Below are 18464 nucleotides of genomic sequence, written 5' to 3'. Positions count from 1 at the left end.
ATGCTTCCCCATGCACAGCATCACATGTGCTCAGAGTTGGCCCCTGGGCTGGGGCTGTTTTCATTCAGCTGAAGTCCTGCCACGTGTAAAGTGTTCTCTAGGACCCCACTGGCCTTCCCCACCACGACCAACCTCCCGCAATGCCCTACCCCACGCTCAGTCTGAGCCCCTGGTGCCTCCCCTGTCACTCCTAGGTGGGATTCCCAGCTGCATGGCCTGAAGGACCACCCAACCACCTGGGATCCCTGACTGTGGCTCTGCTTAATGGACTGCTGTAGTTCAGCAGGGGCTGAGCTGAGTAAGACAGGGACAGTCAAGTGGAGAGAGTCTGAGCCCGAGCATGGGTGGGAGCCCTTGGTGAGGTGGCCCAGTGTTCAGCACAAATTCAGAGTCCAGCCTCACTATAGCTGTAGGCCTCTGGGGAAACTACTCCAGCTTAGGGTTCCTCATGAAGGCTGTCTACCTCAGCTCCCCTACCTCCAGCCAGCACATTCCTCAGGATGGCCCCCAGGAGTGAGCCAGAGGACCTGAAAGAAGACCCAGCTGACCTCTGGGGCAGGAGTGGACCCTGCCCTAAGAAGGGCTGATGCCCTTTTCAGTCACCCTGTTCCCTGGCATGGCCCAGCCTACGTGGGCCACCAGGAACATCCCAGGAGGCTCAGCAGTGAAGGCCCAGCCCCATTCACTCTACCATGAGACCTTCTTAGGACAGAGCCCAAGGCACAGTGCAGAAAGGTTCTACCTCCCTGCTGGGGACTCTCCTAGTTATGCCACAACTGAACCATCTCACTGGCCAGGGAAACAGAAGACCTAGGAAGTGTTTGGGAGAATAGTGTCCATGGAATATGGTCTTCAGACTATAGAGTGAATCACCTTCATGCAGCCTCTGAGTGCTGGACCAAGATACTGTGCCACTAAAACCAACCCATGCTGGAAAATGTGTCTTTGTAGGTGGCATAGGCCAAGGATACACTGGAATGAGTCACTTACTGTCCCAGGAAATGGCAGCACAGCCCCTGCCCTTGGCCCCACCCCAGATCACATTAGAATGGGTATGGCAGCAGGCCACCTGCCCAGACCCCAAAGCCCCTCTGGAGCAGCCACAGGCTTGGTGGGTGCTGCTCACACTGCCCACATGCCCTGGGTCTCTTTTCTGTCTGCTTGCTGTTTCTGTTCCTTCCCTGAATCCTGGAAAGGGCACCAAACCACTGCCTCTGGGGCCAGGGTGATGCCAGGCTAGCTGTCTCTGACTGCTACCGGTGTTCTTCTGGTCAGCAGTCAGCCTCCAGGTGTCCCTGCTGGCTACCCTGATCCTTGTAGGGCTTCCAGCTTCTTGCCGTTCAGCACCTATTCTGGGTGGGGGTGGGAAGAGATAGTCACAATTAGATAAGTGTGTATACCTAGGACAGTAGGCACCTAAGAGTGCGGGGTTTACCTGTTTGGGGAGCAAGGAAGGGACAACAGGCAAACAGGAAAGGTGTTCCTAGTGGAGCAACGAGCATGTGCAAAGGGATGAAACTGGTATGAAACCTGGTATGGTAAAGAACCTTGTCCGACTGGGTAACAGTGAAGCTGGAGGAGTCTTTAAAGCCTAGGGTTCTCAAACTCCAGGTAAAAGTCTGGCAGTGGGGAGCCACAGAATGTTTTAAAGCTGCAGAGTGACATGGTCATATTGTGGTTACAGAGGTGCCCCTGCTGTCATTAGGATGATCTCTTTGCGTTGGAGAAAGAGGCTGGCACTAGTTCTCTGGAGTAGTGTTCAGAGGGGAGTGAGAGCCCAAAGAGGGCAAAGTGGCTAGCACTCCTTCAAGGTGACAAATGCAAGGGCAGTGGGGTAGGTCCTTAGCTGAACGTGGGCCAGGCCTTGTGAACTCACCTTGAGAAAGTGCTTGTATTCGGCACTGCAAGGCTCCATTAGCTGACTTCCCCCACATGGCTTGCCTGCCCCCCTCCCACAGACCAAGTGGATGAGGAGGAAGGAAGGGGCACTCTGTGGATGCCTGCTGTCAAAGACCAAGGCTACCTCAGAGGAGATGCCAGCCTGGGGGCAGCCAACAACTTGGCCACATGATGGCAGCAGAGAACCAACTGTTGACTGCTGCACATCCACCCCCAAAACAGGTGAACGGGGAGGACCCCTCAGGTTTCCTCCCAACCCCTATAAGTCTCTCCCACTGTCCTGAGGCAGAATAGGGGTCACAAGAACCCATGTCTCAGCGCCGGGCAGGGAATGTTTCATATCACTTTTGCCCTGCATGACTATCTTTAGACATGTTGACTGTGGAACACAGGAATGGTGCCATAATTTCTGATGTGTGTTTATTCATTTCCGGGCCAATTCTGGTTAGCGAAGGGAGTGCCTTTTATGTTGCCTCAGGCACGGTATCCTCCCAGCACTGGGTGTGGCCGCCCCGGTGCTGTTTCCACCCTGTCACCAGATGCTCATTAAGCTCCAGCCTGGAGGGGTAGGGGAGTCCAGCATTAGGAATGGGGGATGGGGGGAGTCAGGTATCCAGAGTAAACTGTGCTGGGGTAGGTGTAGCACAGGGTCTGTGGGACCCACAAGATGGACTTGTCACCGCTTGGATCAGGTAGGCTTCCCGGAGGAGATGCCACCTAAGTTACAAGAGAAGGAAGGGAAAAGTGTGCTCCTGGAAGGAAGAACAAGGAGTATGGGCTGGATGGTGAGTAGAGGAGATACTTGTAGGGTCAGGGTGAATCCTGTTGGGCTGAGGGCTCCTCTCCCCACCCCCACCCGTTACCCTCCAAAGCTCTGGGACTCACAGTTCACAGGTCCCTCAGACCTCAGCCTTGGGCCACCCTGTGATGCTTTCCCTCCCTCCGGGGTCCAGGCCCACCTGGCTGAAGGGGATGTCAGGCTAAGGATGTGCCCCCGGGCCCCCCTCCAGTGTTGCGGGGAGCCAAGTTACCAAGGAGCAGATGCTGAGAGATGGCAAGAGCAGACCTGAGTTGACTCCCCTATCCCTGCCCCGCATATATCACAGCCTGGAGAGAGAACTCTGGGTTACCACCTAGCGAGAACTACACCCTCATTTCAGAGACTGAGAGGCTGAGGCCCAGCATGGCTTACAGAGCAGGTTAGAGGTGCCCTGAGAGCCAAAGCCCATGTTTCCCTCATATCAGGGAGGCCCTGGAGCAGAGCCAGGAATGAAGGCCAACATTTTGTGTTTTATTGTCCCCATCCTACAGCTTCCACCTACTGAGGCAGCAGTGGACAGACCAGAGCTAGGGTTGGGCCTCCACATAAGTTGCTTCTCCTCTGACTCTAATGTCCAGCCAACAGGGCTGGCCCCATCTTATAAATCCCACCTGCCCTGGGCAGGCGGGATGCAATGCACCATGCTGACACCATCCTGTCGCTGTCAACCCAGGGCAGGCCCACAGAGGGATAGTCTCTGCCCACAGAGGCTAGTGCCACTCCTGAGGTCTCTCCACACCTCCCCTCTGGTTCTCCACACATTCCTGGCCTCTGTTCCCTACACAGTGGGTCCCCCAGGCCCTGCCTGGAACGGGTGTCTGAGGATGTTGCTGTATCCTGGCGCTAAGAGAAGAAATAGGCCAGGTGGTCCTCAAATGCGCTGAGGCAACACGCCCCCTCACTTCGCCCAGTCGGTCGTGGGGGGCGGGACGGGACAGCTCAGATCTACTTAACCTCTCTCCAGGCCACTCCACGCACACCCACCCACAGGCCACTGAGAAAAAGGGGACCAAGTGTAAGTGTAGGACCCAGGCTTCCGAGGGCCAGGAAAGTCGAACAGGCAGAAGGGCTGGGCTAGGCCAGGCATAGAGCAGGCCCCGCCCCCAGCCCCGCCCCCACACCCTGGCCCCGTCCGCCCCGCCCCTGGCACTCAGACTTTGCTCCAAGCACCGGCTGGGACCGGCAGCTGGGGCAACAGGTGCGGGGGCCTCTCTGCGTGTGTGTACGCCCGCGCCAGGTGCTCAGACCCGAGGGCAGGAGAAGGCGGCGGGCATCTCAGGAGTCCCGGTGGGGTCGGTGCCCCAGGGCTCCCAGGACCGGCGCTCGACGCTTGTCCAAACCCAGAGTTCTCGTTGGCTCCCAGCCGGGCAGGAACCTCCGCGGGCCGCCATCTGGGCCTCGATGGAGCTCCACCCGCCGCCATTGCAGCCCTTCCTGTTACTACTGCTGCTACTGCAGCTGCTGCTTCTGCCGGCGGTGCCCGAGACGGGAGGGTCCTGGCAGTGCCCGCGCATCCCCTATGCTACCTCCTGCGACTTTGACGTGGAGTACTTGGTGCCCAGCTTCTCGGCCGGCCGGCCGGTACAGGCTGTGGCAACCTACGAGGGCGTCAGGGAAGGGAGTGCCGTGTTCGTGGCCACACGCAATCGCCTGCATGTGCTTGGGCCTGATCTGCAGCCAGTTGAGAGCCTGGCCACCGGCCCTGCTGGGGCCCCTGGCTGCCAGACGTGTGCGGCCTGTGGCCCAGGCCCCCACGGCCCACCGGGAGACACAGATGCGCAGGTTCTGGTGCTGGAGCCGGTGCTGCCTGCACTGATCAGTTGTGGCTCCAGCCTTCGGGGACGCTGCTTCCTGCATGAGCTAGAGCCCCGCGGGACAGCCCTGCACCTGGCGCCACCAGTCTGCCTTTTCTCGGCGCACCACAATCATCCGGAGGACTGTCCCGACTGTGTAGCCAGCCCGCTGGGCACCCTCGTGACCGTGATTGAGCAGGGCCATGCCTCCTACTTCTACGTGGCATCCTCACTGGACTCGGCGGTGGCCGCCAGCTTCAGCCCACGATCCGTGTCCATCCGGCGCCTCAAGGCCGACGCCTCAGGATTTGCACCAGGCTTTGCGGCACTGTCAGTGGTGCCTGAGCACCTGGCTTCCTACCGCATCGAATACGTGTACAGTTTCCGTGCAGGAGCCTTCGTCTATTTCCTGACTGTGCAGCCAGCCAACGTGGTAGATGCTCCTGGCGCCTTACACACGCGCCTGGTACGGCTCAGCGCTGTCGAGACTGACCTGGGCGACTACCGCGAGCTGGTCCTCGACTGCCGTTTTGCACCTAAACGCCGGCGACGTGCGGCCCATGGAGGCGCGCAGCCCTACCCGGTGTTGCAGGCGGCCCACGCTGCTCCAGTGGGCGGGCGACTGGCCACTGAGCTGAGCATCGCTGAGGGCCAGGAAGTGCTATTCGGGGTCTTCTCGGCTAGCAGAGACAGCGGCCCAGGTGTGGATCCCAACTCTGTCGTCTGTGCGTTCCCTGTAGACTTGCTGGACACTCTCATCGAGCAGGGTGTGGAGCGCTGTTGTGAGCCTCCTGTCCACCCTGGCCTCCGGCGAGGCCTCGACTTCTTCCAGTTGCCCAGTTTTTGCCCTGACCCGGTGAGCAGAAAGAAAGGGCCCTCACTTGTGAGCAGTGTGCACATGCTTCTCTTCCAGCACTGAGAGGATCTGGGACGGGGAGGGCAGGCAGGGAGAAGTTTTCTCTTCCACCCAGTTTCTTAGGGGGTGGTGTGAGGGAATCAGCCAAACAAAGACCACACTGGAAGCTCATCTCCCAGCCAGGCTAGACCCTGTTGCTACACCATTTTGCTCTTTCACCCTCTCACTTACCGTGGCCCCTTGCTTTTTTAGGTAATTTCTGTTGTTATGCGAAAATTGGATTACATCATAACTGTCTCTCTACCAGGCACACTTCCAAACTCTGGGTACAATGATGGTTGTCCCTTCCTACCTGCCCACCACATATACCCTTAGGGACACATAAAACAATAGCACCCTCCCCCCCACAGGCAGATACTCACAAATTCACCCAGACTCACATCTACTCACCAACACGTTTTCGCTTTCCCTGCGGGAATACTTGTTTTGCTCTGCTTTCTCAAGAGGGTGGGGCAGGAGTTGTCAGAGAATGCTCCCCTCCACCCCTGTTCCAGAGAGCCTTCCGGGCCTTGGAAGATGGGGGCTTGTCAGGGAGCCTGCATGCCTTGGGCTTTCCGGACCCACTCACCCCTGATTGTTCTCCGTGGGGTGACTGGGGGAGGATTCAGGACATAGTGAGAAGGTGGCTTGGCTCTAGTAAATTCCAGGAGGCTCACCCCGGACTTGTGCAAGCAACTAAACATCTGGGGATGAGTAAAGGCCTAGGAGGGGCTGGTTGGATTTGGTTCACCATGTAGGAGTCCCAGACTTTCACCATAGTTGGGGCCCTTCTCACCCCAGGCAGGAGGTCTCCCAGCCTATGCTGAACTAGGTGCTCCTTCCTGCAGACCCTACCCAGGTTCTCTTCAGCCATGGTGTCAGGGAGCTAGAGCAGAGAGTAAGAGGACATTCCTTAAAATGCTTCCCTGATGACAAACCCAAAACTTATCCCTTGAAGCCATTGAAACAGTCCCACCCTACATTACAAGAGATTAAGCCAAGGAAATGGGGTGAACGAACAAACAAATGGCATTGGACAAGTGGCCTTTCAGGGAGCTAACCCACAGTCACTGCTCTCTGAGTCTTTGGCTGCCCTGGGGCTCTGGCCCTGCTGTGACATTCTTCACTGACTCCTTTCGCTCTGATTGATACCCCAGTGGTGGGAGAGAATTTACACACAATGAGGGGTGGGGGGATCTTCTGCCTCCCTCCTTCAACTGACTCCCTCTGGGTTGAGGAGGCCCTAGGGGTTGAGATCCCTAGTCTGGGTCTGGGCAGCCCTGACTGCCCTCCTCTCCTTCTCTCTGGGGAGTCAGAACCTCTCCCTGACTTGGCTAGTGGTCAGGGGATCAGAAGACACCCAGCACGACTTGGCGGTGCAAGGCTCCAAAAGGGCTAATCTCAAGCCCTGGAGCCCAGGGGCAAACAGGCAGCGGTGCAGCTCTGACCAGGGTAGGGCCTCTATTCCACCCCACAGCCCCACCTGTCCCTGAGTCATACTGAAAACACCTGGCTGGCTTCCTGCTAGGGCCAGGACTTTTACTCACCTCCAGTGAGGACAGAGTCCCAGTCCCTACCCACCCACCCTATAGACCCAGTGTGTGGAGTTTCAGAGCCCAGCTCTATGCTGAGGTCTTTTTCCCAAGACTTACAATCAGCACTGAGGTCTCAGGACTGAGTTAAGCATACTTAGTCTGATAGGGGCCTTCCATCAGCCTTGAGGAGTACCCTTAGGGCTGGCAAGGGAGGGTCCCAAGCTACTGGGCTACAGAGCCCTGCCTCCACCTTGCACCCAGCTCCAATACCCTGCATCCATCCCCTCACTGCCTGGTTTCTCAGAAGCTTCCACAGCTCTGCACTGGGGCACTGAGTGTCCCCCAAACACCCACCTGCTAAGAGCAGGGGAGAAATTAGTGTCTTCTCTTACCCGGGCCTTCAGGCCTTGGTTTATCCCTCCTGTACCCTGAAGGAAGTACAGGTAGCAGCTGGAGGTACAGAAAGACCTTTGGCGTCTCAGGGGGAAGGACGACGTCACCAACCCTGTGCTGGCCAGTTAACCTCAGAGTTCAGCCCCTTAAGCAGGTGGAGAGACTGAAGGCTGAAGAGGGGACAGGGTTTGTTGAGGTGCAGGGCAGGACCAGGAGGGGGCAGGAGAGCACTCTGGTCAGGAACTCAGACTTCCGACCTGGTTCGTCTTCTGAGAGGCGATAAGGCCTTTGACATGTGAGCAAACCTCTCTGAGCCAGTTTCCTTATCTATAAAATGGGGGTGATGAGAGAACCCACTCTACAGCGTGGCTGTGAGGACAGAATGGGGTTGGCTCTGTAAAACTCAGTAACTCATTATCAGAATGGCCATGGCAGGGTAGGGCAAGGCGTAGGGGGAGCCAGCATTCCAGCCTTGGCCTTCTTCCCTGGCCTTGCTACATCTGAGAGCCCCATGGAGGCAGTGGGGTAACTGGCAGGACTGGGGCCTTCTCCAGCCAGGCCAGGTGAGGGGTGGGAGTTTAGGCTGCTGTGGTCACTGACAGAAGCCCCAAGGGGTCAGTTCATGGAGATGAGCCCTGACTCCTTCCCTGACCCTCCCCAGCCTGGCCTGGTGGTTCCCAGCCCCAAAACCAGCTGCCGCCACTTCCCTCTGCTGGTCAGCAGCAGCCTCTTACGGGTGGACCTATTCAACGGGCTGTTAGGACCAGCGCAGGTCACTGCATTGCACGTGACACGTCTCGACAATGTCACAGTGGCCCACATGGGCACAGCCGATGGGCGCATCCTGCAGGTAGGTCCCTCATCTCCACGGCCCCTTGTCCCGGGATCCCTGTCCCCATTTTGCTCACAGCCGACCTGTCCCAGGTGGAGCTGGCCAGGTCTCTCAACTACTTGCTGTACGTGTCCAACTTCTCACTGGGCAGCAATGGGCAGCCTGTGCATCGGGATGTCAGTCGCCTTGGGGACCACCTGCTCTTTGCCTCTGGGGACCAGGTAAGGTGGGCAGGGTAGGGCCTGGGGCTGGGCTGTTGGGAGCACAGCTTCTCCATCAGATCCAAGGAGGCATTGACACGCAGGTCCCCCCACCCTGATCTACAGTAGGACCAGGGGTTCTAAGGGGCTTAGTCTCCCCCCTTCAGCCACCCCTAAGCCACCTGTTTGTCCAAGGTCTTCCAGGTACCTATCCAGGGCCCTGGCTGCCACCACTTCCTCACCTGTGGGCGTTGCCTGCGGGCACAGCGTTTCATGGGCTGTGGATGGTGTGGGGGCATGTGTGGCCGGCAGAAGGAGTGTCCTGGCTCCTGGCAACAGGACCATTGCCCACCCGAGCTTACTAAGGTATGGCTTGCCTGGCAGGGCACAGGTAAGTGTGGGACAAACCGGGCCTGGGGTGGAGGTCAGCAGGTCTTAACCATGATCTTCCTCAGGCCTGGGATGTCTTCAGTGTTTACAAGGAGAACATTCTTTTTTTTTAATTTTTAATATATTTATTTATTTATTTATTTTGGCTGCGTTGGCTTGGGTCTTCGTTGCTGCGCATGGGCTTTCTCTAGTTGCGGTGAGCGGGGGCTACTCTTCATTTCGGTGCATGTGCTTCTCATTGCGGTAGTTTCTCTTGTCGCGGAGCATGGGCTCGAGGCGCGCGGGCTTCAGTAGTTGTGGCTCACGGGCTCTAGAGCGCAGGCTCAGGAGTTGTGGCGCACGGGCTTAGTTGCTCCGCGGCGTGTGGGATCTTCCCGGACCAGGGATTGAACCCGTGTCTCCTGAATTGGCAGACGGATTCTTAACCACTGTGCCACCAGGGAAGTTCCAAGGAGGGTATTCTTGGCAGAGGGGATGGCACGTGCAAAGACTTAGAGGCAGAAAAGTATTGAGTGAGGACAAGCAAGTGACCTAGAGTGACTGGAGTGTGGGGCAGGCAAGGAGTGTGGCAGAAAACTTAGGGAAAAGCAGACAGGGCTGAGAGTCCTGACCCATAAAGGGACTCAGGCTATCTTCTCCTCCCCTCTCAGTTCAGCCCCCACAGTGGACCCCTAAGGGGCAGCACAAGACTGACCCTGTGTGGCTCCAACTTCTACCTGCATCCTCCTGGTCTGGTGCCTGAGGGCACCCATCAGGTCACTGTGGGTCAAAGTCCCTGCCGACTGCTGCTCAAAGGCAACTCAAACCTCAGGTACGACTTGGTCCCTGCCCTTTCTATCCCTGATGGGGATAACCAAGCAGCCCCTTCCCTGTGAAACCCTGTCCTCTGCTTGTATGGGGCAAGGAGGTATGAGGCAAGCTGTAGTAGCTCTGGTTGCTTTCTGTCTGGGGGGACATCTCTGTCCCTTCTTGAGCCTACATATGCCCTACCTGTCTGTTGAGTCATGGCAAAGCTAGTCCCTTCCCCGTCAGATCCTGCCGACCCTGGATGAAGCCATGGCTAGAGAGATGCTATCTTCAAGCTCAGATGAGACCTGTGATTTGTGGTGGGCATGCAACCAGGCCTGTGTGACCCCTGGCTGACCTTGAGTTCCCCTGATGTCCCAGCCAAGTACCCCGGAAGGACTTTGTAGAGGAGCTTGAGTGTGAACTGGAGCCCTTGGGCATGCAGGAAGCTGGGCCTGCCAACATCAGCCTCACTGTGACCAACATGCCACTGGGCAAGCACTTCCGGGTAGATGGCACCTCCATGCTGCGAGGCTTCTCTTTCATGGTGAGGCCACTTTTCCTTGTTTGTGCCCTTGGCCAACTGGGCAGTTCGGGCAGGGAAGAGTTTAGAGTGGAGTGCCTCCTGCTCCAAGCTAAGCCACCTCCATGCCCTCTTAGGAACCCGTGCTGACAGCAGTACAACCCCTCTTTGGTCCACGGGCAGGGGGTACCTGCCTCACCCTTGAAGGCCAAGGCCTGTCTGTTGGCACCAGCCGGGCTGTGCTGGTCAATGGGACTGAGTGCCTGCTGAAACGGTAAGTGCCAGTGGGAAAGGGGATGGGAGGCCACAGGGTCCCACATAGGGGAGCCCTCACCAGGTGGGGCTTGAATCCCCGACAGGGCAGGGGGAGGAGGGCTCAGTCACTCAGTGTAGGGAACAGGTCCAGGAAGAAGTGTCTTCTGCTCCCTCCAGCCCAGAGGTGGTTTGGGATGGCAAGAGAGCCCATTACAGAGTCCACTGGCTGCAGCCAAGGCTGTGGGGGGAACCTGTTCCCTCCCTGACTTCTTGGAGGCCTTTCTGGGACCACCCTATCTTCAGACAGACCCATGGAGTATGGGCAAGTTAAGGAGATGACCAACAGAGGAATTGGGAGGGGTCAGCAGGCTCCTGGAGGAGTCGGGCCTAGCCATCACATGGAGGGTGCCCCTGAGCCTAATCCCCCTGTTCTGCAGGGTCAGCGAGGGGCAACTTTTATGTACCACACCCCCCGGGGCTGCTACCGCCCGCGTTCCCATTCGCCTGCAGGTGGGGGGCGCCGAAGTGCCTGGCTCCTGGAACTTCCACTATCAGGAAGACCCCATCATGCTGGGTATCAGCCCCAACTGTGGCTACACGTAAGTGCCACCTCCTTGCCCACTCTGGCCTCCTAAGAATGAGGGATCCAGCCTCGGAGAGCACCCCAAGTCCACCACCCTGCTCTCCTCCATAGTGGTTCCCACGTCACCATCCATGGCCAGCATCTGACTTCAGTGTGGCACCTCGTGCTGTCATTCCATGATGGGCGCAGGGCAGTGGAGAACAGGGTGAGTGGGCACTGGTAGCTGCCGAGTGGGCACTGGCCAGGAGGGAGGAAGGCCACACCAGTCCCCTGAGTTCCAGCCCCAGCCCATGCTGGGCTGAGGGGTCTGGGGTGGCTGTAGGTGGTGTACCGGGCTAACCACTCTCGCATGGACCCAGCAGTGTGAGGGGCAGCTCCCGGAGCAGCACTGGTGCCGCCTGCCCGAATACGTGGTCCGAGGACCACAGGGGTGGGTGACGGGGAACCTGAGTGCCCAGGGGGATGGAGCTGCTGGCTTCACACTGCCTGGCTTTCGCTTCCTGCCCCCACCCCACCCACCCGGCATGGACCTGGTCGCACTGAAGCCTGAGGAGCATGCCGTTAAGTTTGAGGTAAGTGGGGAGGATAGGGGGTGGAGACAGTGGAGCGTTAAGGCTGCAGCCTGCCCGAAAGAGATGGGGGCAATGGCCAGCCCTCATGACTGTCTCTGCAGTACATTGGGCTGGGCGCTGTGGCTGATTGTGTGGATGTGAACGTGACCGTGGGTGGTGAGAGCTGCCAGCATGAGCTGCGGGGGGATGTGATTGTCTGCCCCCTTCCCCCCTACCTGCAACTTGGCAAGGACGGTGCTCCACTGCAGGTAGGCAGCTCAGCTGGCCCTCTATGGGAAACATGGGTTGAGGACCTACAGGCTGGGCCTGAGCTGCCACCTGCCTCCAGGTCTGCGTGGATGGTGGGTGTCACATCCTGGGCAAGGTAGTGCGGCCAGGTCTGGAAGGGGTCCCACAGAGCACACTCCTCGGTGTCCTACTGGCCCTGCTCCTGCTTGTGGCTGTACTGGCCACCATACTGGTCTTCAGTTACCACCAGAGAAAACAGCTAGGTGAGCTCTCCACTCCCATCCTGACCCAACCCCACCCCCAAACTCTGACATCTCCAAGTCCCTATATCCTCTCTCTGCCCAGGCCTTAGGGGTCTGCCCACACCTCCTGGGTAGGGGTCAGCCTCTAGGAGCTTGGAGTGGCTGGCTACCAGGAGCCATTTTTCCACAGTCCTTTCTCCGAACCTGGATGACTTGGCATCCCTGGACCGGACCACTGGAGCCATGCCTCTGCCTCTGCTCCGCTCAAGCTCTGACTATAGAAATGGCCTTGGTGAGATGGTGGAGGTGCTAGAAGCTGGGACCATACTCTCTGGTCCACCAGCGCCTCATTCCCTCTCTTCCTCAGCAGCCCCTGCCATTGATGGCCGGGATTCCACCACTCAGGTCCACAGAGCATCCTTCTCAGGCAACGGGGATGGGTCCCATGTCCCACTGCTGCGGAAAGAGTCCATCCAGCTTGGGGACCTGAACTCTGCACTCCTGGCCGAGGTCAAGGATGTGCTGATTCCCCACGAGCGGGTAGTCACCCACACTGACCGAGTCATTGGCAAAGGTATGGGGGCCAGGCCAGGTGGGGTTGGGGCTCAAGGGATAGTTGGGCAGGACTCTGAGCCTCCATTTGCTCATCTATGAAATAGGAATTCTGTCTTCCGTGGGTTCTGGTGCAGATTAAGTGGGTGTGGGAGGGCTGCAGGCTCTGCCATCATGAAGCTGCTGCTTGTCTTTAATGTCAGGTTGGCCAGTTGGGGCTCTGAGGTCTGGTTGCCAGTGGGAGGGTGTGGTGTGAGCCCTGGGCACTGGGCCCCCTCTCACTGTCTCTCCCTCATCAGGTCACTTTGGGGTTGTTTACCATGGAGAATACACAGATGAGGCCCAGAATCAAATCCACTGTGCCATCAAGTCGCTGAGTCGTAAGTGGAGCAGAGGCTGGGAGGATACTCGTCCCTGCTGTGCTACCACTGCGCTGAGTGACCTTGAGCAGGAGACCTTTCTTCTCTGTTTCCCCATCTGACCCTTGTAAAGGGCCTCCCTGCCCTGGGCCTGACTCCAGCCTCTCTGCAGGCATCACGGAGGTGCAGGAGGTGGAGGCCTTCCTGCGTGAGGGGCTGCTCATGCGCAGTCTGCACCACCCAAATGTGATGGCTCTTATTGGTATCGTGCTGCCGCCTGAAGGGCTGCCCCGCGTGCTGCTGCCCTATATGCACCACGGAGACCTGCTCCAATTCATCCGCTCACCCCAGCGGGTCAGTGCTCAGCTGGCCCTGGACTGGGGGGCTTGGGCAACAGCTGGGGATGGAGCTGCTCCGTCCTCGCCTACTGACCCACCTGTGCCCCCAGAACCCCACAGTGAAGGACCTCATCAGCTTCGGCCTGCAGGTGGCCCGTGGCATGGCGTACCTGGCAGAGCAGAAGTTTGTGCACCGGGACCTGGCTGCTCGGAACTGCATGTGAGCAGCCAGAGTGAGGTTGGGGTGAAGCTAAGGGGCAGAGCACCAGGGCGTGCAGCTAAAGGTGCCTCAGGGAAGGCCCATGCTCCAGTCCTTGCTGTGCAGCCCTGGGCATGTCCTTCCCTCTCTGGGCTTCAGTTTTCCTGTCTGCCCAATGCAGGCTTGAGTCGGACACTGTGGCTCAGAAACCTTGTAAGGGCCTGAAACAGGTGGGTTCAGGGCCTGGTGGGGGCCCGTCCTGAGTGTGATTCTCCCCTCCCAGGCTGGATGAGTCATTCACAGTCAAGGTGGCTGACTTTGGTCTGGCCCGCGATGTCCTGGACAAGGAGTACTACAGTGTCCAACAGCGCCGCCATGCTCGCCTGCCTGTCAAATGGATGGCGCTAGAGAGCCTGCAGACCTACAGATTCACCACCAGCTCCGACGTGGTTAGGCCCCACCTGCCCCAGAGTCCACACGGCCTCAGAGAACACTTGGCCTTGCCCATTGATCTCCGGATGGTGATGAGCCCGGGGAATCCCCACGCTGGGCAGCCCCACAGCCCATTCGCCCACCTCTGGGCAGGTGTCAGGGCAAGAGGAGGCTGTGAACTCATTGGCTTCTCACAGACAATCCAGGCCCTGCCCAGCCCCAGCTCTGGACGGCTCTGGTGGTGGGCGGGGACAGAGGGAAATGCTTGTGAGGTATTGAGGAATGGGCTCTGACTGGGGGGGTTGAGCCCCTCATTTCCAGCTAGAGGGCTCTGGGAGGTAGAGGACCTGGGGGGGGCCCACCTGTCCCCCCCAGGGCGAGAGCTGAGTCCCTTCACCTGTCCCCTCCCACAGTGGTCGTTTGGTGTCCTCTTATGGGAACTGCTGACACGGGGTGCCCCACCGTACCCCCACATCGACCCTTTTGACCTCATGCACTTCCTGGCCCAGGGTCGGCGCCTGCCCCAGCCTGAGTATTGCCCTGATTCTCTGTGAGTATGTGGAAATGGCGATGGGGAGGGAGCTGGGCCCCAGAGACAAGGAGGGGAGGAGGGGGCCAGAGACAGAGTTATTGCCTGGCTCTCTGACTGATTCTCTGGTTGACCTAGAAAGGGACCCTCTCTGGACCTCAGTTTCCTCATCTGTGGTTCCACCACCGTTCGAAGCTTGGTGCTGGAGGGATATCATGGTTGCCATGGTAACACCATTCCCAACTCAGAGTCTGGGTTGAGGCCAGTGATTTGATTTCCCAGCACTCTTCTCCCCTCACCACGCCAAGAGGGGCTGTTTTCCATTTATTCCACTTACTTAACCTCAAGGAAAGGTTCCATTAGCTCTCACACTAGCCCCCTCCACGTCTCCAGATCAGAATGTTTTCTTCATTGGATATAGTTTCGGATTCCCTGTTCCCAGAGGCATGGCAGCAGCTGTGTTTCATCAGTGCCTGTCGCGTGGTTCAACTTCATAAGCAGCATGCATGCCTTAGCTGTGCTGAGGTCTTTGCGGTTAGAACAGGAAAAGCCAGGTCATAGGTAAAGGTGGTTGATGATTACTGTCTCACTCAGCTTGTGCTCCAGAAGGGTATGAGTCACCCTTCCTCACAGCCCTGCCTGCCTTGATTTTGCTTTTTATTATTGATTTCACTAATGAACCTGGTTCAAAGTAAGGGAAATTAACTTCACTGCCTATCTGCCTCCAGGTCAGGCTCCCTGAAACAGATTCTGAGATGGAGGTTTACATGCAGGGGGTTTATTGGTAGGTTAGGGGTGAGGGAAGCAGGACTAGGTAGGGGGAGAAGCTGGGCTGTGATGCAGATGCAGCAAAGGCTGCAGCCCATCCCCTGGGGACCTCTGGAATTGGGATGGCCCTTCAGAGTTTTCTGAAATTGAGACCAAGGGGCCCAGGTCTTTGCTCCAGACATCCATTAGTCACTGCTTACAGATGTCCCTGAGGAAGGAGTGTGAGCTTGGAGGAGGCATTTCTTTTCTGCCTAGGCCAGTTCCTAGAGGGGGCCTCAGCCAAGAGCCATCAGAAGTCACAGGGAGAATGAAGGGGGGAAACTGGGTGGCATACCATAGCATCCTCCATACCAGGGGAAGTCCCTTCTCTCTGGGCTTCAGTTTCCTCATCTGCAAAGTTGGAATGATAACAGTACCACCCTCAGAGGTCTGAGAATTATATGAGATTATTGTGTGTAGGTCACTTTTAGTATCATTTAAGGCAGGGATGACATTTCCAAGATAAAGGGTCATGTGTTAGGACCCAACAGACAAACCTAGAGAAACTCTGCTTGGAATCCATGGTGCCATGAGCTGCCCCACACATCTCAGGGCTTTTAATCCCCATTTCACTGGACCTGGGCTTCCTTCCTGGAAGACGTGATGATAACCATGATAGCTTGTGAGCCGGGCCCTAAGCTAAGAACTTCACAGGAATCCTCTCACTTTATGCCCCAATAGCTCTGTGATCAGAGAAGACTCCAGAGGCACACACAGGTTAAGGAACTTGCTCAAGATCACATAACCCAGGTCACAGGACACAGGAGTCCAGCCTCTCAGCCCTGAGGCAATTTGACCTCTGCCAGGGTGGGAAGGCAGTCGAGAAGAGCTGCCCCTAATTGGCTGATGCAAGGCACCAGGCCCTGTCACCCGCTCTCCATCCCATGTGGCCTGCCAGGGGGCTAACAGCAGGTGGATAACGCAGAATCTCTGGGTAGGGGTGCATGGTGCCCCTCATGTTTTCCTCTACCCGCTAGGTACGCAGTAATGCAGCACTGCTGGGCTGCAGACCCTGCAGCACGACCCACCTTTGGAGCACTGGCAGGGGACGTGGAACGCTTGGTGGCCGCATTGCGAGGGGACCACTACGTGCAGCTGCCTGTGGCCTACGTGAACGTGGGCCCTGGTGCCCCGGACAAGGCAGAAATGCCCTCGGAATAGTCACCATCCCCACCAGTGCACAGGAGTATAGGTGGCCCGGCCCCTCTCAGAGCCACCAAAGTCCCCGTGACCTCAGCCCCAGGCAGGCATTGGGGGGTTGAACCTGCATAGTGGTGGGAGTTAACCCCAAGCTGCCTCTGGGCTGGCCTCTGCCCTGTCCCTGTCCCTGTCCCTGCCCCTTAACCTTCAGGGGCACAGGAGGGCTACAAGGCACATTGGTCTCTCACTCCCCATTGGGGGCCAGTGACGGCATCCTTGATGCAGTGAGTATTTATGGAGTGTCTGCTGTGTAACTGGCTGCTGGGCACAGGGGACTCAGTGGTGACCACTGGCCCTTAGATCAGTAAATGAACAAATAAATATTTAATTACAAATTGTGGTAAGTGCTATGGAAGAAAAAGACAGGCTGCTTTGAGGGAATGGAGGACAGCCTTAGATAGATGAATAGAGAGGTAAGGGAAACCACCCCAGGAGGTGACATTTTTGCTGAGACTTTGTCAGGTGGGAACTGTGCCAGAAGCGGTGGGGCGGGGGGAGAGTTTTTGGCAGAGTGAACAGCACATGCAAATACCCTGAGGCTGGAAAGGGGTTGAGTCAGCAAGAAGGCTCCAGAGAACAGGAAGGGGAGGCCAGGCCCAAATCCAGGTTACAGGGTCCTGGGGGCTTTTGGATGGAACCGAGAGGGGTGGGTTGAATACCCAGATATACAGCAGCCAGGTTGGCTTCTCCTATTGCCCAGTCTGCCTGCCCCATTCCCCAGGCCCTAACCCCACTCCAGGGCTCCCTGCTCTACCTGCGGCCTTCCCCCAACTCTCCCCGACACCCCCCCGCCACTGATAAGTCATGGAGACTTGCTCCCCTTCGCCCCAATCCTGCCAGCATTGCTCTTGCAGCCTTGAAAGAGATGAGCCAGCAGCAAGGACTCAGCTCCACACTTTCAAGGCACCAGCTTCAAGGTGCAGACTGCTTAGGCTATTTATACTCGTCAAGGCCACTGTACAATACCCACTAGAGGGGCAGGCTCCACCAGAGAAGGAGAACAGCTTCCTCCTTGTACTATCCCTCCCCCGTGCCCTCAATGCTGAGGGGGTCGCTGGCCTCTGCTGGTGTGGATAACTGGAGTATCAGGGTGACTGAGCCCGGGACATGCACTATGGCGGTTCCTCTCTCTCTCTTTTAAAAAAATATTTATTTATTTATTTATTTGGTTGTGCCGGGTCTTAGTTGCAGCAGGCAGGCTCCTTAGTTGCGGCACGCAGGCTCTTTAGTTGTGGCATGCAAACTCTTAGTTGTGGCATGCACGTGGGATCTAGTTCCCTGACCAGGGATTGAACCCGGGCCCGCTGCATTGGGAGCATGGAGTCTTAACCACTGTGCTACCAGGGAAGTCCTGGTTCCTCTCTCTTGCTCGGGTCCCCCATGGCCTCTATCTCATTAGTTGGGAGACCCTGGCTCACGCTAAAGGGCGTAGGCTCCCTTCCCTTTGAGTCCCCAGCTCTTTGCCCTGCCATGCATGGAACCCTGGGTTTAGGCAAGAGCTCCCTGGTAAGCAGAGTGGGGGTCTCCTTGGGACTGGAGCTGCCTAGCTGTTTTCTACCCATCTGTTGCCTACTCTGTCACCTCAGGCCAGAGGGAGGCCCAAATATGGGGGCCCAAAGGACTCTGAGGACAGGGGTAAAGCTTAAAAGGAGACTCACGCTCAAGTGCAAGGGTCTGAAGATCAGGGCCCTGTGAGCTGGAGAGGGGAAGAGATGGACTCTGTCTGCCTGTTTACCCCTACACCTCTGATGCCAGTGAGTGCAGGCACAGAGGAGGTTGTAGCCTTGCATGCTCTGCCAGGGACGCTTGGGCTCTCTCTCCCCCATTGTGTCACCCCTGAGGCTGGGAGAGAGGCGAGTGGAATGTCCTGGAGCACTCCCACAGCTGTGGTCCCCGTACCAGTTGGAAAGGACTGTCTCCATCCCTCCAACTAGTAGTCCTTGTGCCCTAACCTCATCTTGGGGATCTAAGGGTCACCCGGGGCTTGGAGCTGGGTGGGGAGTGAGAAGAAGGCTCAGAGGCTTCACTGAAGCTGAACTGAGGCTCCTTCCCCACTGGGCCTCTGCAACTTATGGACCATGGGCTTCTCTGTTCATAAGAGA

At 57.5% G+C, this 18464-nt stretch overlaps 1 protein-coding gene across 2 annotated transcripts; it reads left to right on the top strand.

Moving 5' to 3' along the window:
• Positions 1–757: 757 nt before the first annotated feature.
• On the top strand, positions 758–16680 carry MST1R (macrophage stimulating 1 receptor). 2 transcript variants are annotated; one of them, XM_022573088.3, is made up of 20 exons: positions 758–5368; positions 7997–8185; positions 8260–8388; positions 8563–8733; positions 9408–9568; positions 9925–10090; positions 10204–10340; positions 10759–10920; positions 11016–11109; positions 11267–11476; positions 11578–11724; positions 11805–11967; positions 12137–12238; positions 12314–12520; positions 12798–12878; positions 13030–13211; positions 13306–13415; positions 13678–13843; positions 14240–14376; positions 16140–16680. In XM_022573088.3, exons 1-20 carry the CDS (start codon positions 4121–4123, stop codon positions 16321–16323), a joined length of 4146 nt encoding a protein of 1381 aa, XP_022428796.2. In that variant the 5' UTR covers positions 758–4120; the 3' UTR covers positions 16324–16680. The 2 variants fall into 2 exon arrangements, with proteins under 2 accessions (XP_022428796.2, XP_089775459.1); XM_089919333.1 differs by having other exon boundaries at positions 12137–12520.
• Positions 16681–18464: the final 1784 nt, after the last annotated feature.

This window comes from Delphinapterus leucas, chromosome 10 (assembly GCF_059928025.1).
Source record: "Delphinapterus leucas isolate spDelLeu-1000000601 "Yukka" chromosome 10, BTC_Dleu_Yukka2, whole genome shotgun sequence".
NCBI lineage: Eukaryota > Metazoa > Chordata > Mammalia > Artiodactyla > Monodontidae > Delphinapterus > Delphinapterus leucas.
Note: the sequence above shows the minus strand (reverse complement) of the source record. Positions and strands in the feature narration are given on the sequence as shown.